Below are 23,124 nucleotides of genomic sequence, written 5' to 3'. Positions count from 1 at the left end.
CTTGAGATCTTTAATGACATTTATAAGATTGTCTTTTTTTACTATTTCACAAACCGATTATACTACCATTCTGTTAGTGTCTCTCAAGCTTTGTGATTTCTTCCTTATGTGTGTTAATCCTTATGTCTCCACTAAGCTCTGAAATACAATCTTTTGTGCCTGAGATATTCATTAGTCTTCTCAGTCTCATGCTTCTGCTGGGGATTTAACCATCAAAAGCAGCTGCAAGCACATGACGTCAGTGTTCCACCTGCTGGCGGCAGATGGTATGACGCTCTGTAGGTCCTGATGAGAGAGGTCGTATGCTTGGAAAGCCAAGGCTTGTTGATTTATGCTTGGCTGTGGGAGTGTAACTCCTGAGTGTGGTAAATTACACAGGCTTTACACATCATCTTAAAGTCGCCCTCGCTGTGGCCAGCCATATCCAAGGCCATTACCCACATCAGTCAGCGGGTGCCCATGGGACCTAATTGAAACCATGAGAGTTAGACTGGTCAGCCATCTTACAGCCCTCTCTCGTGTAGAGCTTTCAGGGAGGTCAAATGTAACGTTGAATGTGGTCACGGGAGCAGCGGTGGATTTGCTGCAGGCTAAATAAAAATGACTGATGGAGGAGATGACATGTATCGGAACATAATTGAATTTAAGTGAACAAACCTCCAGGGAAAAGTCGTTCACGTGGGATGATGCTTTTCATCGACCAACGGTGAATGTACAGATGTCCTTTTGCTCATTGACCTTCATCTTTGAGTAAAAGTCTTTGGCATACTCCAAAAAGTGAAGATGCCCAAAGTTTTTAAGCAACTTTGTTACCCAACCTTTATATAACTAGCATGTTTTCGGGATACTTGAAACGAGTGAACATATGTCATGAACAGTGTTGCATTTTGTTTCTAATATTTAAAAATGCTTGTTTATGCCTGAATGCGTTCTCAAACTTAAGCCATTCTCTGTGAATGAATGTCTCGCATTATGTAACAAAATATCAAAAAAAGTGATGTTGTAAAGAAGTAGCATAAAAGCATACATTTTTTCTGACCAAATAAATAAATAGTTTTAAGTTTTAAATAATAAAACAACAGATATACTTTTCAGGATGAATACTGTCTGGTAGTCAAAGATTAGTGTAAAATGGATTACATTGCCAAATTTACCTTAGTTATATCTAACATTTGGATTATATTAAATATTTGTCTTTAATCACATATGAAAAAAGTTATGTGTATGTGTTCATACTTTTAAAGTGTATAGTAACTAGAGCTGTCAATTGATTTAAAAATAACTAATTATTTGCACTTTTTTTCTAAATATTTCAAAAAACATAATTGTGATGAATCACACCTAACATTAACGTTTTTAAATAAACTTTTATATTACATTAATTTCACAATCAATCTCCAAATTATCGTAGAAACAACATAAAGACAGTATACATTTAATATTTGTTGCATGGCATGTTTTTATGACTGAAGGCCAGTATCACTGATACCAATACCATTAAACATTACAGTTTAATTGAGAGCTATTCATTTTAACAGTTAAAAAATAACAACTTCTATTTTAATTGAACTTAAAACAGTCTTCACATAAACCCTTTATAATACATGTCATATTTACCTGTGCCCTTCAGCAAGTAGAAAATATACAGAAAATGTTATCAAACACTAAATTCTACTTTAAATATAGATTATTAATCATCACAGACATCACAGCAGCTGGGTTATTTGGATTTTTGGCTGCTATTACTTTAAGAGCTACCACTGCTAAACATGATGCAGATCTGACACTTTTTACAATTTCTGACCCACTTCACATTTACATTTACATTTAGTCATTTGGCAGACGCTTTTATCCAAAGCAACTTACAATTGGGGAATACAAAAAGCGATTAATCTTGAAGAGGCAATCAGACAGAGGAAGTGCTCGTAACACCAAGTCTCAGTCATTGTTCAAATAAGTACAAGCTAGTAGGTGGAGGGAAAGTTTTTTTTTTTTTTTTTTTTTTGAGTTTAGGATGAAGTCAAGTACTGTCGAAAGAGATGAGTTTTCAGTTGTTGCTTGAAGGTTGCCAGGGATCCGGCGTTCCGGATAGGGGTGGGAAGATTATTCCACCAGCCAGGAATGGTGAACGAGAATGTTCTGGAGAGTGATTTTGAGCCTCTCTGTGATGGTACCACAAGGCGTCGCTCACTAGCAGATCTCAAACTTCTGGAGGGGATGTAGGTTCGTAATAGTGAGTGGAAGTAGGAGGGTGCAGAGCCTGTGGTAGTTCTGTACGCAAGCATCAGTGACTTGAACTGGATGCGAGCTGCCACTGGTAGCCAGTGCAAGGAGATGAAGAGAGGTGTAACATGCGCTCTTTTGGGCTCGTTGAAGATCAGTCGTAAAGTCTTCAGGTCTTAAAGTCACTACTAATGAGCCTACAAGTTGAATCGGGTGTGTTAGATGAGGAAAACAGTGCTGGGGTACTTCAGAACAGTTTTGAAAACCACTGCATTTCAGTTCAACACATGCATGCACAGCTTTGAGGCTTTAATCACCTTTTTGGTAACTTCATGATTTCATGACATATAACTATGACAATGCATGCTCGTAGTTTTTTATGCTTTAATATGAAATGATAGGCAGTAAGTGTTTTTCACCGCATTTGTGCGTGCAATTAAAGAGCACGCATTACGAGTGCAGTATAACTGCTGACAGGACAGGAAAATTAGTTTTTACTGACATATGGCCTACTTAAGCTCCTCATCACTTGTACTGTTTCCATGCTCGCTTGACTGGCCCCTGGCGCTTAAACGAAGTGGAGTACGCATCTGAAAATAATCCCATAAAGACGTTCTGTGTCTAAATAGATGCAATTCGTGTCAAGAAAAAAGAAGGAATCAACAGTTGTGTGTGGGATAGCCAACCCTAGCTCTGTTAATTGCGTTAAATATTTTTAATGCGTCGGCGCAAATAGCCTTGTTATTAGTGCGTTGACATACAGCGCAATTGTGCTCATGGCAACCCTAGTTCGATTCCTGTCTTGAGGTCCTTTGCAGATCCCACTCCCTCTCTCCTCCCAGTGCTTTCCTGTCATCTCTCTGTACTGTCCTATCTATAAAAATAAAAAAAATTTAATGTGTTAAACTGAAATTAAGCGCATGCATTAACGCGTTCATTTTTACAGTACTAATAATAACTTAAGTATCCCAAAGCACCCAATAATTTTAAGGGGTTAAAGACAAGTATTTAATTTATATAATCTTATATAAATCTAATCTAAACCTTTTTAAATTTTACACATCATCAGTTTCTGTTTCAGATGAAATGATGAATCACACTGTACAACACGTTGCCAAGTGGAGGGAGATGTCTCTCCATCTGCATTGTCAGAAAAAACAGAAACATTTTTCTCACCGTTGGTGTTCTGATTTATGAGATGACAATTAGTGACACTATGCCAGCGTGTGCTTGTGATGTTTCCTGATGTGTGTGTACATCTACAGACACTTGTATGTGTAAGCTTCATCAAATCCTAATAGGTGTCAGAACCTGCCATTCTGTCTATATGGAACATGCATATGCACATGTGCACACAGGCTTCCACCCCCACATACGCAGACAGAAATACGCTAAGCTCTGTGTCAGCTCTCAGTCTCTCCCTCCAGCTGCATGTGCATGTGTGTGAAGGGAGACTTTTGCTACAGATTTTAATAGGGGTTATTAGTCTCTAATTCCTACTATTGAGTGAAAATCACTTCTTATCTTTGCATGGTCGCCCAGGAGACCCCATCTCTGTGACTGAGCCGTTGTCTTAGCTTGATAGAAAGTAAAGGTCAAAACGAAAGGAAATGGGCTTAAAAACAAATCTTCAAGCTCCGAAACAGACATTAAAGAAATAGTTCAACACTAAATGCCAACTACTCATCATTTACTCACCCTCAGGTCCTTCCCAACCAGTATGAATTTCTTTATTTTTTGGAACTTGAGAAGAAATTTTAAGAAAGTTCTGGGCTGCGGTTCCCAAAAGCATTGTAAGCCTAAGTTGATCGTAGCTCCACTGGTTTCAATGGGTGTACGATGTACTTAAGCTTACAATGCTTTTGGCAAACGCCCTGGCCTGTTTTTTTGTTTTTTTTTCCCCACAATGAATTGGGACTTTCGAGCTTACAAATAAATGCAAAAACGCCATAAAAGCATCATAAAATTGCTGCATATGTACATACTCCATGGCTTCAGAATTCATGTCATAGATTCATATTATTCATATCAGCTTTGTGTGGTGAACAGTATGCTCCTGCGTCAGCAGCATCACATGTATGCGTTGTGATACTCTCATGAACACGTGTCGAAAAATGACATGGAAGAGAGGAAATTGTTGAATAAAGTCATTATTTTTGTTTTCTTTGCACAAAAAGTATTCTCATAGCTTCATAACATTAAGGTTAAACCACTGATGTTACATGGACTATTTTATCAATGTCAGTACTACCTTTCTGGTTTGGAACGACATGAGGGTGAGTAATTAATGACAGAATTTTCATTTTTGGGTGAACTATGCATTTAATAGAGTTGCATTCAGCGTGAGACTCACACAATTGACACTTTTGTCATGCTCTCATGCCACACATCCATTTTCTCACGCACTCAAAAGCACCTTCAGTTAAAACTGTAATAATAGGATATTGGTGAAACAAATTAAGGCTCCTGTGCACATTTGTGTTTGGCTCTGGAAATCGCCAAAATATTCTATTTACATGTTTTCTTAGTGCTGGACAATGTAGCCAATCACAGACATATCTGTTGATTTTTTGAACCCTTGTGATTGGCCATTGCATTCACTCTTTATACACCGGATTTCTTTCCCGCACACTTGCGAATCCTCCCACAGCACGATGTTAATATCATTGATTATAAAGGAACTTTGTGAGATTGCGATGAACTGAAGTAAGTGACATATTTTTAGTGATTATTAAGTAAAGGCTATTTGCACACTTTCTAGGCTAAATATTATCCCTTCAAAATTTGAATAAAAGTTAGTGCTACTAACGGCCATATTAAGTTTCAAAATATGGGGATATAAATATTTGTGAAATATTTTAGTTTTCAGCTTTTCACTTCGATTTATAAGAAATAATGTAATAAAGAAAAACCCCATGAATAAGTGTGTGTGTCACTCTCCAGCTCTGACTGGAACATGGGCTGCTACAACCTGTCTTCTGTCACCAGCCCAATGTCCAGCGATCAATGTCTGCTGAAAACCTGCAGCGGCAACATGAGCACCATCGATCCCGTGGAGAGGAAGGGATGCCTCTCCCCAGCACACTCCCACCCCTCCCGTTCTCTTCACAGTCTGAAAGCTCCCAGCCGTGACCCGCTCAAGGCCGGTCCCAAGCCTGCACCTCTCTTCCATTAACCGGATCAAACGCTCTGAAGCTAGTAATCTGTGCTCTATTGATTGGGCCGAGCTTTGACCACTCCAGAGGTTTCAAATCATTTGTTTCCATCTGTCTCCCCTCTTTCATTCCATTCCCTTTCAATTAAGGCTCACTGTATCACTAAAATGTGCTCTAATTGCGCCAGCATCTCCCTGCCAGGGAAATGAGACAATAGCCGCAAAAGTATGTATGTGAGCAGCAAACTTTGCCAATTCTCCTTGAATTTTACTGCCCGTGTTTAGGAGACTGGTAATTTATTGTCAATGGCATTAAAAAGATCTTAAATGTTTCAACGAATGGCATTTATTCATTATTGTGTGTGAGTGTGTGTTTTGTTCCAGTGGATCAGGCGGCCAGATCCATCATCCATTTATTCACCGTAAAGAAATCAAATCAAGATAGGGTCCAAATACATTAGTACTTTCTCTGAATGTCTGTGGGCTCGTGTTCCCCTCCTCACTGCGCTCCAGATGAAAACTCATAGTATAATAAATTTCAATGCAATTATAGCTCACTGGCAGAAAACTGTGTGGAATAGCTTTATCGAAACACACCCGCTCCTTTAATTATGATGCTATTGATTGCGGTGCATAGGTAACCCGTCCCATATCGGTTTTGTTCTCTCCATTTCCCACCTCATGAGAAATAAAACACGCTCGTGCAGTTCTCTGAACGCTGAATGATGGCTTTATGGTATGAAATATGGCATGAAATAATGGTCAAACAATTTTGCGCTTTTATAATAATTATTCACTTTTTGTTTGCTGGTTTTGATAGAAGGTCTTATGTTAGATTTAGGGTTAGTGATAGAGGGCTGGTTACACTGGCTTTCACTGAGTCTGATGTTCCAGTTAACAGATTTAGGGCCAGTTTTACTAACAGTTTGCGTCAGCGCAAACCGTCTTCTGGCGTTAAAATAGTGCTGTCAGGATTTACTAAAGCTGCGCAGTGACATTAGCACTGATAAGGCATGGACACAGTTACAGTTTGATATAGGTACAGTTATACCTGACATTAGGGAGTAGGTATTTGCCTTGTATTTGCCAGGAGTTTGCCTTTCACAGCACAATTTATGGGAGTAATAAAATGAATTTACTAACATTTGTGCTCCCAAATTACTGTTATTTGCGCCATTATTTAAAGCCCCAAAAAACATATCTTAAAACTATTTTGCACTTGAAATGGCTGCAACTGTTGTTGCTAGGAGGAGGCACCACAGAGAAGATGAAGCAGAAGAATGAGGGTTGTTTTACACACACAATTTATTTGGAATACCAGAAGAACACATTATTCGAACATATTTTTTGCCCAGCCATGTTATTTTTAATTTGCTTCAGGAAATAAAAGACGACTTGGAACCCTGAACTAGGAATCAAGCAATACCAGGTCTATCAAAACCACTCGTTTTTTTTTTTTTTGGCCTCCGGTTCTTTTGAACATAGTCTCCTTTATTTCTATATTCTTTATTTGCGACTAAACTAATTTGCGCTGCGCTTGGTATATTGCGTTTGCCGTTATGCAAATGAGCTGTTGCAACGCGTTGTTAAAACACCTGCAGAAATTTCCACGTCCATTGGCACTGTTTTTGAACTGAATTTTTAATTTGCCCTGTTATGGAAGCAGAATAATGACAATAGTTTTTGAAACATATAAAGCATGCTGAATTCCACAAATCGAAAAAAAAAGATGCATTGCAATTAACAGTGCTTGCATTGTATTTCCAGGACTTGCATTTTTAGGTCCTGAAATTTAACATAGTTGTTTATTTAAGCTGTGAATATTTCAATTCAAAATATTTCACACACATTTTCATAATTAAAAAATCAATCATTTATATTCACCTTCCAGAATTCACTTCCAACATATTCAGTCTGTTTAAAAATGCGATGAATAATATTTGACAGGAAAATTTCGGTCATTTTATTTAAATTTCCAAATTCGCTGTCACAAATTCAGTGGTTAAAATTCGGCAGAAAATTCAGCGGTGCACATCTGGGACCCGCAGGAATAGCAGTAGAGCACCGATGCATGATCTTCAGCTGATGTCAGCCACTCACCAGCAGGTGGTGCAAGTGGCTGTTGACGAAGGTAGAAGTTTTGATTATCGGGGCCAGTATAAACATGTGGAAAAGCTGATTGTGTGTATGTTTAATTCAACATCTTTGCTGTTTCCCGTAGCCTACATGTAAGCAGCATTCTCTACCACACAGAGGAGATTATAATGCTCTGAAGTACAGAAATAACATTACATCTGAGGAAGACATATATTGCTTTCAGTTGCTTAGTTTCTGTAACTTTGTATCATGGCTTGTGTGACCCTGTGCTGTAATACTGGGGTTCCCCTCATACTTCACACTCCAGGATTCCCCAACGACGCAACGTGATATAACCAATGCAGTGATATAAGACCTCAGATCCCAGAATGCACTTTAATGATGATTATGCCAACTATATCGACAGTACATCAGAACATGTATTTTAGATTTTTATAGAAATATAATATATGACAACAATCACATATCTCACACAGGGATCGCACTGTCATAGTTTGCTAATATGCAAGCATAATTTAAAATAAATACACAATCACATGATATCAGATTTTTTTTTTAAATAAAACATTTTAGCCGTTGCGAGAGTCAGCATGACATCAGAACAGGCGGACGTAACTCGGACACTTTTTATTTATTTATTTAAAAATATGTTTATGAAGGTAAATTGACGCCATAAAGATTTGCATGTGCAGGGTAAAATTTGTGAAAGTGTACATAAGACTGTAAGCGTAAATTAAATTTGCATGCGCAAGAGAAGCTTTGTAAAGGTGTAAATCGCGTTTCAAGCGCAAGAAAAAATTATTTGCAGCATTTTACTGTTACTTGTAAGTGTAATTCATGTATTGTGAAACTGCAGATTCATGCTAGCGCAAAATAAATATGATCTGCATTCTTATGACTTTCATTTTTCCGCACTTACACTTTTGGCACGTTTTTTTCGCCAAAATACGGTCAAAAGCACTGCAAGCCTGTGAACAGTGATTTGCAAGCGAAAACAACAGTTTAAAGAATTGCAAAATGGATTGACTGCGTAAAACCAATCTGTATGTCAAATTGACTGTCAAATGTCTAAATGACTTGTTGTGTATGTAGGGCAAAAAATTCCCGAAATAATTCGATACGTACAGCTCCATCTTTCTTTTCTCTGTGCTCACAGATTTGGCACGATTCTCTCACTAACTGAGATTTGCAAGCGTGAGGGGGAGGGTGGGGCCACCTTGTAGCCAATCAAATGAGGCTCTCGCTGACTCTCCATTTACCCTAATCTGATTGGTTCAAAGAAACACATCATTCGCCAAGACATTTATCTTCATTTAGTTCGGGAACGTTCTCCATACTTTTAATTTACACATACAGTCAAAATAAATAAATAAATAAAAAGTCTTAAATTTAGTTGTATCAAATTTAAGTCCTTAAGAAGTCTTAAATTGTACAAGAAAGTCTTAATTATGATTTCAAGAGGTCTTAAATTTGGAGACGGAAAGACAAGAATTGTTATATGGCTGAATGTGATGATTAAACTTCAAAAGGTTATGATTTCATTAAATAAACATGAGCACTACAAGTTCAAAGTCCGGTGCTGAGCGGCTTTGTGTTCTGTCTTTACCGGGAAAACCGTTATATTTCAGCCAAACGCAACACCTGCTGGCAGAGAATGAATCAGTTAACAGGTTAAACTAGTGCTGTACGAGTTTCACTGCACGATTCAGTCTATTAAAATACATTTAGAATGATCACGTTATTTAAGATATGGGGGCAGAAAATGTATAGCCTATATTTATATCATTTCATATAGTTAATATCACACGAAGAGTGCCATTTTTTTTCTCAAAAAATCAGCATGGTTACAAATGTGATATTGATTTTATGCAACAGATCAATAAACAAGAAGTTCATATTAAGATAATTATGTTTTAGACTCCATATGTCCTGCTTTTGCTCTATTTCTACAACAAAATTAATTCCAAACACAGCCACAGCTCTGGCTGCGTCCGAAATCGCATACTTCCCTACTATATAGTATGCGAAAAACAGTATGCGAGGCGAGTAGTATGTCCGAATTCATAGTATTCGAAAAACAGTAGGCGAGAATTACCCCGATGACCTACTACTTCCGCCCGAATTCTGTAGTAGGCATACGATGGACACTTTACTATCCCATGATGCCACGGGAGAGGAGGCGTCATATTCGAAAAATGGCGGAAAGCGGCGACGCAGCTGTTTTCAAGTGCAAGTACCTCAAGGAAAAAAGTTGTTCATTGTGGTTAAATTGCACTTGTTTAAAATAATCAAAGTAAACGGCTGACTTATTAAAGTTTAAACGTTGTAAATCGATGAAATGACTTCATGAACATGGCGGATGTAGTACGTCCGAATTCCATTCATACTACCCTCATTCATACTATATAGAACGTACTTTTTTAACGGTCGAGAAGTACGTTTGAATTCAAATGTAGTACCTACACAAGTAGTATGCGATTTCGGACGCAGCCTCTGTTTTGTGTCTCTGAGCAACATGACGGTGTTTCATTCCTGAATGAATCAATCGTTTAAATTATTTGGTTCAATCGCAATGACTCGTTTATTAACAGTGACATTGACATCAATGACAACAATACAAAGCTACGAGAATACTTTTGTGTGCAAATAAAACAATAATAGCATAATTAATTCAACAATTCTTCTCCCCGAGTTACCGTCTTCTGTCATTTTGGAGAGTACCCGAGAACGTAATCAACGTTGTTTACGTTCAGTATGCGCGATTACGTTCTGGGGTACTCTCCAAAATGGTTGAAGACGGTAACTTAGGGATTTATTATTGTTTTCTTTGCGCACAAACGTATTTTCGTAGCTTCGTAAAATTACGCTTGAGTCACCGATGTCACATGGACTATTTTACCCATATCCCTTCTACGTTTCTGGACCTGGGAACATTACAGTTGCGTTGCTTTCTATGGAGGGTCAGAGAACACTCAGATTTTATTAAAACTACTTTCATTTGTGTTCCGAAGATGAACGAAGGTCTTACGGGTTTGGAATGACATGGGGGTGAGTAATTAATGACAGAATTTTCATTTTTGGGTGAATTAACCCTTTAACAAATTTGAAATATTTTCTCAACAGCCTTAAGTAGCCGCTGATGCGCGTTCACCCTGGTTGTGAATCAGCTTCTTCTCTGGTCTGTGGATCGTGTTCTTCATTGCAAATGTGCTCCTATGTTTTATACAGTATATACTTCTAAGGAACATCTTATTCAGGGTCGTTTATAAAACATGAGCTCCTGCAGCTGTCGACGACTTCATTCTTTTCCTACAAGATCACTTTTTCACTTTGCTCATGCAGAGGCGCTCACCTCTCTCAATAGCCGGTAACCTCTCATATACCTATTGATGATTAATGGGCAAATCTGTCACACTGCGACCCGTGTGCACGCCAGCACTTTTAAACACTCCCTTACAACTGCATATACATCTTCTACTCTTTACCCAAAGTCATCTGTGCTGTTGTCAGGGGTGATAAATGGGGTTTGTGGGGCTGTGTGAAGCCCACTGAATTTTTTTTTGTGAATTTGATTACTCTCAAAGAGAGAAAAAAAACAAACACATCTGTACACATCAGCGGCGTTTACATCTTACGTCTGAGGTACCAAACCTCATCTATTCCCTGATATTCACATATCCAGGAACTAATAAAAATCTCTTACTGTGTACATCACACACCAAGGCTGACACATCTGCTTGCGATCCCAAGGCTTTCATAAAGAAGCTTGGTTGTGAGACAGAGCGAGTGGGAGACAGAGTGGCTTGGGATGTGTACCAGGGCCAGGTGTTTCTTCTTTTTATCTGCTGGGATATCAGCCTCATTGATATTCACTCCATCACACCGAGCCTTTATGTGTAATTGGTAAGAGTGTGAGCCGAACAGTGGCGGCACCCTTTTAAGCTGCTCTGATGGTGTACACTTTCTCTGCAACACGCAAACGAATGGTGAAAGCAAAGGCTATCTGCTCTTTGTCTTATAGTTTCTGTACCTATAATAGGAATGGATTTAACAGGGAAGGATGTGCAAAAATTTTGTAAGTGATATTCCAAATGGAAAGTCAAAGTCAATGGAAAGCTTCTTCTGGGCAATATGATCAGTGATAATATCAATATACTGTAGAATAAGACTTATGTGTATCTAAATGGGAAAAAAGGGGTGGGGGGGGGGGGTAATTAAAATAGTGAATAATTAAAAGAGATGCCATAAGATACAAAAATGGGCAGTTACTTAGTGAACCTCAGGAACAATAAGCATTTACTGGTGTGTTCTAACTTTTTGGTTTGTTTTTTAATTTAGCATGTGATTATTAGGAGAAATAAATGTAAACATTTTCTGAAATTGTCCACTTTAGACATTCTACTGACAGTAAACAACTTTGCAACTACATGTCAACTAGCAGTTATAGTATTAGAGCATTATAGTATTAGTAGACTGTCTGCTTAATATCTTCTTACACTTTATTTTTATGGGTCCACAACAGACAACATACTGACTATAAGAATCTTTGCAAGTATATGTCAACTTATTCTACTAACCCTAAACCTAACATAAACAGTCTACCTTGAGAGTTAGTAGACATGTAGTTGTATAAATGAGAATTAGTTGATAAGTAGTTGCAAAGTTACTTGTAGTTAGTAGAATGTCTAAAGTGGACTATCAACATCAAGTGTAACCAATTGTTCTATACGATATATATCTATCATCTTTCTATCTATCTTTTTATAATATTTTTTTACATCTAATAAATTGCTTGTGTCCATTTAGTTGAATAGTTGTAATAATAGAATTTTTGTTTAAAATGTGAAATTTTAATAATACTGCTAATAAGAAGAATCATTTATTCATTTATTTGAAATTCTGAAAATGTATTTGAATAATTGAAATGTATTATTAGTTATTATTATTTTGTTGCTATTAAATATTAAATAGTACTTAAAAATTTAAATTTACAGTATGCATTTTTGGATTTAGTACCAATATTTTAAAAATGTTCCTTTTCTGTTCTTTTTAATAGATTGAAATCTCAACTTCTTTTCATTTTCTTCTTGTAACTGGATTTGAACGTTTGGATCGGTCAATGTCCCATAACCCTGACTAATTCGTTTGGAATTTCTGTTTGTTCCTCAGCAAGAAAATTCATAAATCTCACCATTGAAAACCAGGCATCCTTCAAGACTGTGCACAATGTTATTGGATATCTCAAAGGCAAAACCAATCCAGGTAGGTCAGCACAAAACCAAGACAGTGCTTTTTTTGTAACCCAAATGATCATTTTACAAACCCAAAGGGTTTTTTGTCATAGTTAATGAAAGATTATTTCATTTAAATAACAAATCACTCTCATTTTAACTGCGTGATATTGCCAGCGTGTCCCAGGCACAGTCCTAAACCGCTGCACTCTTTGGTCTGACATAACAAAGACACAGTGCTTTGTCACAGTGTTTTATTGTATTCGTGATAGCAGAGCGAAACAAGAGTGCAATCTAAGCATTCTCTCCTTCATCCACTGAAAAAGCACGAGTCCAGGGGGCGAATAAAGCCAAATCTGAGCCCACGTGCTGAAACAGCCCCTTTTCCTCCCAGCGCTATGACAAACTAATCTCTTAAAACAACGTCTGCCGCCACTGTCCAAATACTGGTCACTTGGCTGCCGAAAATAGGCTTTTAATTATGGACCACTATTTTCACCTTCAGGATGATTTAATCATACGTCTGATGTAATGAAAGCGTTTAATCTTTCACCCCCGCCCCTATGACTGTAAAAGTCACTGTGTCTATGCATTTAAGCCCTTTAAGATTTACTTCCCAGATTTACGGCACTCTTTTCCTGCCATAATTGGTCGCCCAGTCACTAATTACATATCACAAATCATGCAGAGGCGTTCTTCTCCTTGACTTTTGTCTTTTTATAACATGTTTACCTTTAATTTATCTGGCAGTTGACTGTCTTGTTTATTTATCATTTTGATGTCATTTTAATAACTTCCCTTAAGACCGCAGCAGTACTCCTGAGTACAGGTGGGTTACAATATTCCTTAGTTCTTTGCTCTTGTCAGCTCGATGAGTCTGTTTCTACCCTCACTAGCTGTCAGAGGTGGCCCAGTGCCGCTTATAGCCCGCGGCTAATTGCCTGAGAAATAGTTTCTTTTCTGGTCTGTGTGTTGGTGTACGTGAAGGCAGAGTGTGTGCAAATCTAGAGAAAGTATAACTCTTACAGTATATGTGTACAATGCATACAGATTTTATAACAAGTCTCTCATGCTCAACAAGGCTGCATTTATTTGATTGGAAAAATACAGGAAAAAGAGTGATAGTGTGAAAGATTATTATCTTCTAAAATAACTCTGTTCTAATTTAATATATTTTAAAATGTAATTTGTTCCTGCGATCACAAAGCTGACTTTTCAGCAGCCATTCTACAGAAATCATTCTAATATGCTGATTTGTTGATAAAGTGATGATTATTATTATTACTATCAATGCTGAAAACAGCTGGTTAATATTTTTGTGGAAGTCGTTTTTACAGCATTTATTTGAGATATAAATCTTTATAAATATATATATATATATATATATATATATATATATATATATATATATATATATATATAGTTAGTACAGTATAAATATTACTTTGTTAATTATAATATACATTTTATCCATTTGGTTTTATGTTTAACTTCACTTAATAAACACAAATGCATTAGGCTACACTAGCAAAACTCAATGTAATGGTCAGATTAGGTAGAAAATGCAACTTAATTGAGTATTACTACATTATTTTACAGTATGGTAAAGTTAGCGAATTAACAGGTTTCTGTTAAATTGGTATTTCGTTTATTCTATATGTAATAGTAGGTTCCAAATGGCAGGACATCTATTTAAAATATGAATTTAAAAAGAAAAAGATCCTCATACGGTAGTAGTTGATTGACGCTCCGCTTGCATGAACATGTTTGTTGGTGCATGAGCATTTGTTTGTTTCTTGTTTTGTGTGTAAGTGTTCCTGCTCTGTTTCCCCTTGTAGATCGATATGTACTGGTTGGCAGTCGTCATGGCAGCTGGTATGAGGGTGCGTTGGCGGACTGGGGGAAAGGCTCTGCAGTCATGACTCAGATCATCGCCTCCATGAAGGCTCAAATCCGTGCGGGCTGGCAGCCCGACCGCACCATCGTCTTCTGCTCCTGGGGGGGAACCTCATTGGGCAACATCGGCTCCTTTGAGTGGGGGAAGGTATGTTTGACTATTCCAGTACAGGCTTATTGGTAAAACATGCCTGGGTGACATTTTTGCTAAATTATATTACATTTCTTGTACATTTTACAAAACGTTTGAGGTGAAATGTCCGATGAGTGATGCTAAAAGCACATTCCGCTTTATCCAAAACCAATAAACTGAAGCAGATACCTGGGAAATCAAACGAGGAAGAACTGAAACAGGTGAGAAGTAATCAAACACAGACGGAGACTAATGAACTAATGACACCAAACTAGGACAGGAACAAAGTAGACCATATAAGTACATGAGGAAACAAGAGGGAGGAAAAACACAGGACACAGGGGCACAAGTCTGACAACTACATTATTACTTGATGCAATCTGCGTAAAAAATAACTGGTGGTCAGTGGAGCGAAGCTTCATTTTGCCCTCCACATTGAGAAAAATGATTTTGTGGTGAAGTAAATACTACATAAAAACAAATGTAATTTCTACATTAAATAATTTAGTTCAGGCAATAATTAAAAAATTTAAGTAAATTCTATAATATTACTCAATTTAAGCTTGTAGAAATTAAAGTTGGAACTTATAAGTATAATTTACTTAGAATTGTTTGTTACGTTTACAAGGATTCTTTAAGTTATGGTCCCGTTTTTCCCATCATGCATAAATAATTAAAAAGGTAAAAGTTTTCACTGTTTTAAAGTTGTATTTACACTATTTTATGATTGCTTTTGTTGTTAGGTTTAGTAATTTACTGTTTTCTGACATCTGGAGTTCATTTTCTACTCAAAAATGACCCATTCGTACTCAAACACTATCCACTGATTGTCACCGTCATTGTGTATGGTGTACCAAGTATTGAGGTCTCTGTGTTAATTTGGGTAATTATTATATTGAGTGGACATATTCAAAAAGCTGTCTACTTGCTTACGGTCATGTTTGCAAGTGAACCACATGTTTTAATAGCATGTTATATTCTAGTGCTATATTAAGTAAATGTTATAGTGAAATGTAACAGTGCAGTAAGCAGACCAATAGTTGAAGATCTAAAATAAGTTCAAATGTTATTTTGGTTATCTCAATTAAATTATATTTTTAATATAAATGAGTTTAAATGTTAAGTTAACACAACGTGAAATTACTTAGTAGATTATATCATATTGCATGTTTTAAGTAAAGAATGTTGAGTGAACTCAAATATTTAAGTTCATATAACAAAAATTATCTTTGTTATTTTACTTAAAAGAAACAAGTTGGGTTTACTTAAAAAGTATGATTCAAAAAGGGTGCATATATATTTTAAGTAAATCGAACACATCAGTTTTACGAGTGCAGGTGGGTGTTCCTATAAGGATGTGACGTCATGTGAAAACTATCAAAAGGAAGCTGGTTGTGTGATGCAAAAAGTGTTTTGAGGTAAAAGCATTAAATATGCAAGGAACCATGCAAAATGAGTATTTTCTGATCAGTAATATTCCCCTGTAATCATAATTTGTATGAAATGGTTCTTGACATTTTACTGTCTCTAGTGTTAATTTTAGCTAGACACTGTAGTCAATTGTATGAACAAGTTTGTTTTTGAAGTTGGGTTATTTCTTACTTAAACATCCTTAAACACATTTCAAGATGGAAATCAGCCTGTTATTATATCACCTCAGTACATTAACTCATGTAGGAACAAGATAAATGAGCATGTGCACTTTATGACTCCTACACGACATCCGGGTCACATTATAGCCTACAATTTACAAACATAAGCTGCATATTTTATAAATAAATATCTGCCAATGATACCTGGGTCATGACCCCAAAGTTAGGTCAAAAGAACTTTCCTTTTTCGCTTCCTCAGTTTGACAACTAAAGCGATGGAGGAAAAACACAAATAGAACAGATTAGCCTTGAGCAGCTGTACAAAAGCTTGCTAACATGATCAGCAAGCCATGAAGATTCAATCAGACAGATAGATGATTTTCGAGTGTTAATGAAATTATTCTGTTCAGCAAAAGAGTTTATTCTAATCAGTACAATGCAAACATCATCATTAATCCGAAGAAGCCCCTTATAATGTCACAATAAAATTATCGTTTTTGAGTATGAGAAAGACAGTAATGGTTCGTATTATTCACAATGCTCATTTCACAAAATTGTAGTGTCTCATTGGGGGTTACTCAGGCTTTTATGCCAAAATATCTGTCAAGGCTCTGACATATCTTCAGTTGGCAGCAGATGGCTGTGTTCTGTGTCTGTACAGGAGAATGCAGTGGTTCTTCAGAGCAGGGCAGTGGCTTATGTCAGCCTGCACAGTCCCGTCAGAGCCCCTGGTTCCCTGCAGGCCATAGCGTCACCTTCCCTTCAGCAACTGGCAACTGAAACCCAAAAGGTACTTTCTAAATATTCATTTATATCCACTTGGACAAGATACTTTAAATAGAGTAGATGCATATGTTACAGAAGACTTGCGGAAAGCTTACAGAAAACCCTACCATCACTATCATTAATGCCTGTAGCTGTTTGGCCTTCCTCTTATTAAGACTTGCACTACAACAAATCTGTGCACATGGCCTAGACTCCCAAAGATATAAGGCTTAGTTACTTACTTAGTTCAATTGTTATGGTCAAAGAAAAATATAATCTGGCAGTATTGTTAGAATGTGTACATACAATCTATTTTTGAGAATGTCATACATTTAATTCAGTTGTTTACATGTAATATCACCTTATTTTCTCCTTGCTGTCTGCTATTTTTAGTGCAAATACAATCATTTTGGTTATTATATTTGTAGTAGGAAAGAAAAAGAAATTGTCTTGGCAAAGGGCACCATCTTATTTTGTTTATATGTAAAGTGGCATGTGATTTACTGTACACATTAAAGTTAAGGGGAATTGGATTTTGAATGCAGAATTGACACTTATCCTAGACTGCAAATGAACTCAACAAGGTCTTGGTATTTGAACAGTGTGCACCCAACTTCTTGCATAAAACCTCTTTGCTGCATCTCATTTACAGTGAACACTGAGTCTGAGTTATGCATTTAGATGGCATTTCCAATAATGCGAGATATAACTCATCTAACTTATCTAACCTTAATATAGCTCTTGTGTTCTGCTCAAGTTTCCAGATATATGGAGCGTCTTACTCATTCTGACAGGTTAATTTATGATTTGTGTGAATATATTGTAGTTTGTCAGAAATTATGACTAAACTCTTTAATAACCTTAGTATTGCCTTGCTTATTAACTCTGTGTAACTTTAAGGCAACTTCAGTGAGTTTTAACTCAAACTGTCAGCCTCTTTAGCATCAGGTAATTGTACCAGATGTGAATAGAGCAACAGCAAAGTTTAATACATTTAAATATTGCCAATGTATCAGTTGCTTTGTATAGCGTGCTGTAGGTCAGAGGCCCTGATCCAATGACAGCATGCCCTATTATTTTAAACCAGACAATACAGTAATTTTCTTCATTAACCTAAATGCCAGTCCACCTGTGACATTTCAACCTAATAAAGTAAGCTCTGATCTGCACCGCTGCCACTATGGAAATCTCTCCTGCAAAACATTTAAGAAAGAAATGGCATGAGTTCAGTGGAATAATTATTTCCCTTATCATCTGGCCATAATATTTGTGAAGTAGTTCACTGGGGATGAAGGAATTTATGAGACTGTGATCTGATGTGAATAGGCAGAGAGGACTCAGGATGAAGTTTTGCAATATGGCTTTGGTATGCTTTGCATAACACTAAGCACCTGTTTGAAAAGCAGCTAGAGATGGAATTGTGTGCATATGTGTGCTTATTGCTCCTTTCTTATGAAATGGCAGGCTTTGATTTATTTGTCATAAATGTAACAAAAGAAGAGCTGAAGCATGTTTAGAAAATTCCCACTTGTTCCAAAAAACGTTTTTACATTTATATTCATTCATTTTTTTTTTTTTTTTATCATAAATGATAAATAATGTTTAAAAATAGGGCACATGAAATGCTCATGCGTCTTCCCTGCTGACATAGCAGTTTCAAATGTTATAAAACTAGTTATATATTTATATTATATGTTTGTAAAATATGTCACTTAAATTGAAAATTATCAGTTACCTAAATTGACGTTTTACTATAGTAAAATATTAATAATAAAAATATTTTGGTAACACTTTAGAATAGGGAACACTTATTCGCTATTAACTACGGCTTTTCCCTCAATAAATTCCTAATTTGCTGATTATTAATAGTTAGTGAGGTAGTTGTTAAAGGGGTCATATGATGCTTTTTTTAAAATTCATTATTTTGTGTATTTGGTGTAACAGAATATATTGACATGCCGCGGTTAAGACAGCTGACTCCACTGTGATGTGACCCTCTCTCTCTCTCTCTCTCTCACACACACACACACACACACAGATGACATGCAAACAACACTACTGCTGTTACTGAAACCCCGCCTTACGCAAATATTTCCACATCGTGACGTAGACATGTTGGGGGCGTGTTTAAATGAGCCGTTTTAGGGGGGCGTGGCAGAGTCTTAACTTTGATAAAGAATATCTCTTTGGTTTTGAGACTTTATTCTTTGCAACTTCAGGGATCTTATATATGCACAATCAGCTTGTAACACTCCAAAGAGAAATGAAAACTTGAAATCGCATCATATGACCCCTTTAAGTTTAGGTATTGGGTAGGATTAGGGATGTAGAATAAGGCATTAATATGTGCTTAATTAGTACTAATAAATGGCTAATATACTAGTAATATGCATGCTAATAAGCAACTAGTTAAGAGACCCTAAAATAAAGTGTTACCAATGTTTTTACTAAAGTAGATTAAAAATTTAGTACATTTGCTTAAGTAAAAATGAAAGGAAAAGTGCTTATACTTTTACTGGAGTAATATTTTGTTATTGTTTCTTTACTTTTACTTAAGTACGTACTTGATAAGAGCAAAAATATGCATCGTACACAATTTTATTTTATTTTATTTATTTTTTTAGCTTACACAGAGCTCAGTTTGGCTTCTTTAATTTGTGGAATGCAAACCAGGCCTGCAAATATTTTGCAAATGTTTCGTGCATTTCATTGGCATACCTTCTGAGTCACAGGTTTGGGCTCAATAGTGTTTTCAGATTCTTTCTGCATGAATTGTTGAAGTGGTTCTTAAAAACACCTGAAATAATATTTTTAAAGTAGCAAAAATATGTGGCCCATTCACTGATTCCATTGATTTATTATAGCATAGTTCTGTTTTTTAGTTTCAGTGAACTCTACACACTCACATAAAGTACTTTCATTGAGATGAATGCTATTCAAGGTCTCTTTTGAAGTTTGAGATAAATGACAGACAAAAGTTAAATGTCCATAAAAATAAAATCAAATATAATCACCTTGAATGTGAATGCACAACCTCTTGTTTATCCGATATGCAAATTCTACCTGCTGTCTTGTAGTGTGTTCACAACAAGGAGGAAAACCGTTTAGCATCAGCACTTTTCATTAAAAGTCTAAAAATCCAGCTTCGTGGCCCTATGCCTCCCCTCCACCAATCAGTCTCTGTCTCTCAGTAAATTGATAATGGCTTATGCTAATTGCTGTTGTCCTGTCAGAGCCTTCGACGCAATGAGACACAAGATGCCCTCATTAGCATGCTAATTGAATGGAATACCATCCAATCAAAGATGCACAGGGACTGTTTGAGGATGACTTGGATGAATGACTTCCAATTGTCAGGTGCAATAAAAGAAAGGTTCATTTTTGTTTTCATGAAGTGATTGTTATTCTTTTATTCTGCTTAAATCAATATCACAGTCCTTTATCCCAGTGTCCCAGTGCTATATTATTAACCAGATGCATCACGTGAGGTTTTTCATTTCAGCCATCAGTTTGTCCCTTGGTGGCATTAAAATCTCTCGCCAGCGCTTACTTTATGTGACCTCTTGCCTCTAATTGTACATGCAGTTTTTCCAGTCATCTTGGATTGCTGCAATTGTGCAATTTATCTTTCGAAGACGTTCTCTTGGAGGCATCAGGTATCCACAACACTTTCAATATTTTGAGACGTGGTAACAACACTATAAATCATGTTAGAGCTATGGAAGTAATACTTTCAACTTATCTTGCTTTGCAGCTGTCTTTGGAATAGAGATGCTACTGCGGTGATGTTTTGAATGGGTGCTCTGGAACCAATTATAATAAAGGAAGTACTTCTGTTGGCATTACAGAGCAAAACACAAAGTAAATTGAGATACTTTGTATTGTTTAATTGGGTATTGTTGTAGCAACATGTGCGTGTCTGTTTATTTTAAACTGAAATATCTCAGGGAGAAGAGCAAAAGATGAGGTATAATGTTTTGAGTGGGAAAACCTGGGAGTTTTGATGTAACGTGGAATGGTGTAATTTGATTTGGAAGGAAGTATGTTTATTCGACCATCCCAAATTCCACCGAATGGTTCTATTCATTAAACACAGTGGGTCGATCCTGTTATGCAGTACCTTAAAAACTGAATATGCTTTTGTTATGCCAGTAATCTCAGAAAGTATTTATTTTCGAAAAGGATATACCAATGTACCAGTTTCTGTATTTTAACAGGATTAAAGGAATAAGTAAAGAATGACAATTTACTTAAAAATTTACATCACCATTACATCATTTGCTCACCAATGGATCCTCTTCAATGAATGGGTGCCACAGAATGAGTCCAAACAGCTGATAAAAACATCATAATAATCCAAAGTAATCCGCACCAGTCCAGTCCATCAATTAGTATTTTGTGAAGCAAAAAGCTGTGTGTTTGTACTGAACAAATCCATCATGAAGGCCTTTTTTTTTTTTTTTTTTTTTTTACTTCAAACCATTACTTCTGGCTTAAATATGAGTCCCCTTTCTATAATATTGCTTTCTCCGGTGAAAAGGACATCTTGTCTGAATCAGGAGAGAAATATGCACAGATCAAGTACAGTTCACAAATGAAAACTGTTCTGATCAAATATGTTTTGTTGGATTTTGATGTGAGAGGATTTTTTCACTGGAGGAAGCAGAATTATGGAATATGGACTTTTACTTTGGCCAGAAGTGACAGTTTACAGTTAAATTCCTTAACAATGGATTTGTTCCCTACAGACATGCAGTTTTTTTTTCTTTTTTTTTTACTTCACAAAGCTTTAATTGATCAAGTCATGTGAATTACTTGTGGATTATTGGGATAACAAACAGCTGACTGTGTAACTTTTTTTTCTAGATTAGGTATTTTAAAACCTGTTAAGCTTTAGGTAATCCTCTCTAAAATCCACATCTCTTACACCAAGTAAAAGGCAGTAGTCTCTTTCATAGATTTTTTTTTCCATACAGCTCAAAATATAGGTCATATTCAAATGTACACAACGTTTGCCACAATACTACATGATATTTTTCTTTTCAAGTTTAAATCTGATATGATCTTAATGTGAGCTGCAATAAATAATGATCAAGGCAAGTTTGTTACATTATTTATGTGTCCTAAGAAATATATATCAGCACACGCTGTTGTCTCTGACAGATAAAGGACATCACATCTTGTGCTCTTAGTAATAACCTTGGGATTTGTTACAAGGCCCACCTTGTATTCCCTCCCACACTATACCTCATATTAGTTCACATAAATCTGACCTATATAAAATCTGACAGCACAATTTTATTCAGATGTGAAATGTTTAGAGAACATCAGTATAACATGTAATCCTCTTCCAAAAAAAAAACAAACTAAAAAGTAAGTCCATTTTGATTATAGAGAAATGCAGATTGCTATACAAGGAGTCTGAATGTGTTTATCAAAGCCAAGCATAGCTTTGAGATTGGAAACTATTTTTGCTTTTGTGCAGTCAAAATGCCCACACACTACTAGAGTTTACAACGGATGGTGAATCACATGGACGTGGACCAAAAAAAATCTAAGCATTTGTGAAACTGGTGAATGCTCAGTTTCCACATGATTTCAATTTCCCTTCAAGTGCAGTTTCAGAGACAAAGTCCTTTCAATGCTTGGGAATGCACTCTGGCAGCTATTTTTAGTCATGCAAGTGCAGCTCACAATGTTTCACAATGCCAACCATGTTGCAACAGCTAACAAAATTGTGTTGTTTTGCTAAAGTTTTGCAAAAGTTAATATTAAGTTATTTCTGTGTGTTTTCACTGAAAATTTAAAAACATCCATTCTTTCTTGTTTAAGGGAGCATTCCATGTTCTCATTGTGGGAATGTTAACGTTTTTTAAATGGTAGCGTTTAAAAATATCCAACTAAGCAAACAAAGTTCCATGAAAAATGTAAACATAATGTTTTCATGCTAATGTTTTGAGAACATTATTAAGGACAAATTAACTTTGAATGAATGTTCTATCAATTTTACCAGAAGAACTTTTTTAAGGCCTT

General features: G+C 36.3%; 1 protein-coding gene across 1 annotated transcript in view; it reads left to right on the top strand.

Annotated features, from left to right (window-relative positions):
- The window catches only part of LOC306855463 (inactive N-acetylated-alpha-linked acidic dipeptidase-like protein 2), a 209,077-nt gene extending 191,724 nt beyond the window's left edge, over positions 1 to 17,353 (top strand). Inside the window, exons 7-9 of the mRNA XM_079394206.1 lie at positions 12,644 to 12,736; positions 14,544 to 14,749; positions 16,988 to 17,353. Of these exons, the coding sequence (XP_079250332.1) occupies positions 12,644 to 12,736; positions 14,544 to 14,749; positions 16,988 to 17,167 (479 nt within the window). The 3' untranslated portion in view covers positions 17,168 to 17,353. The remainder of the gene's footprint in view (positions 1 to 12,643; positions 12,737 to 14,543; positions 14,750 to 16,987) is intronic.
- The last annotated feature ends 5,771 nt before the right edge of the window (positions 17,354 to 23,124 follow it).

Source organism: Barbus barbus, assembly GCF_936440315.1.
Source record: "Barbus barbus genome assembly, chromosome: 35".
NCBI classification, from domain to species: domain Eukaryota; kingdom Metazoa; phylum Chordata; class Actinopteri; order Cypriniformes; family Cyprinidae; genus Barbus; species Barbus barbus.
This window is presented reverse-complemented; position numbering and strand designations above follow the sequence as displayed.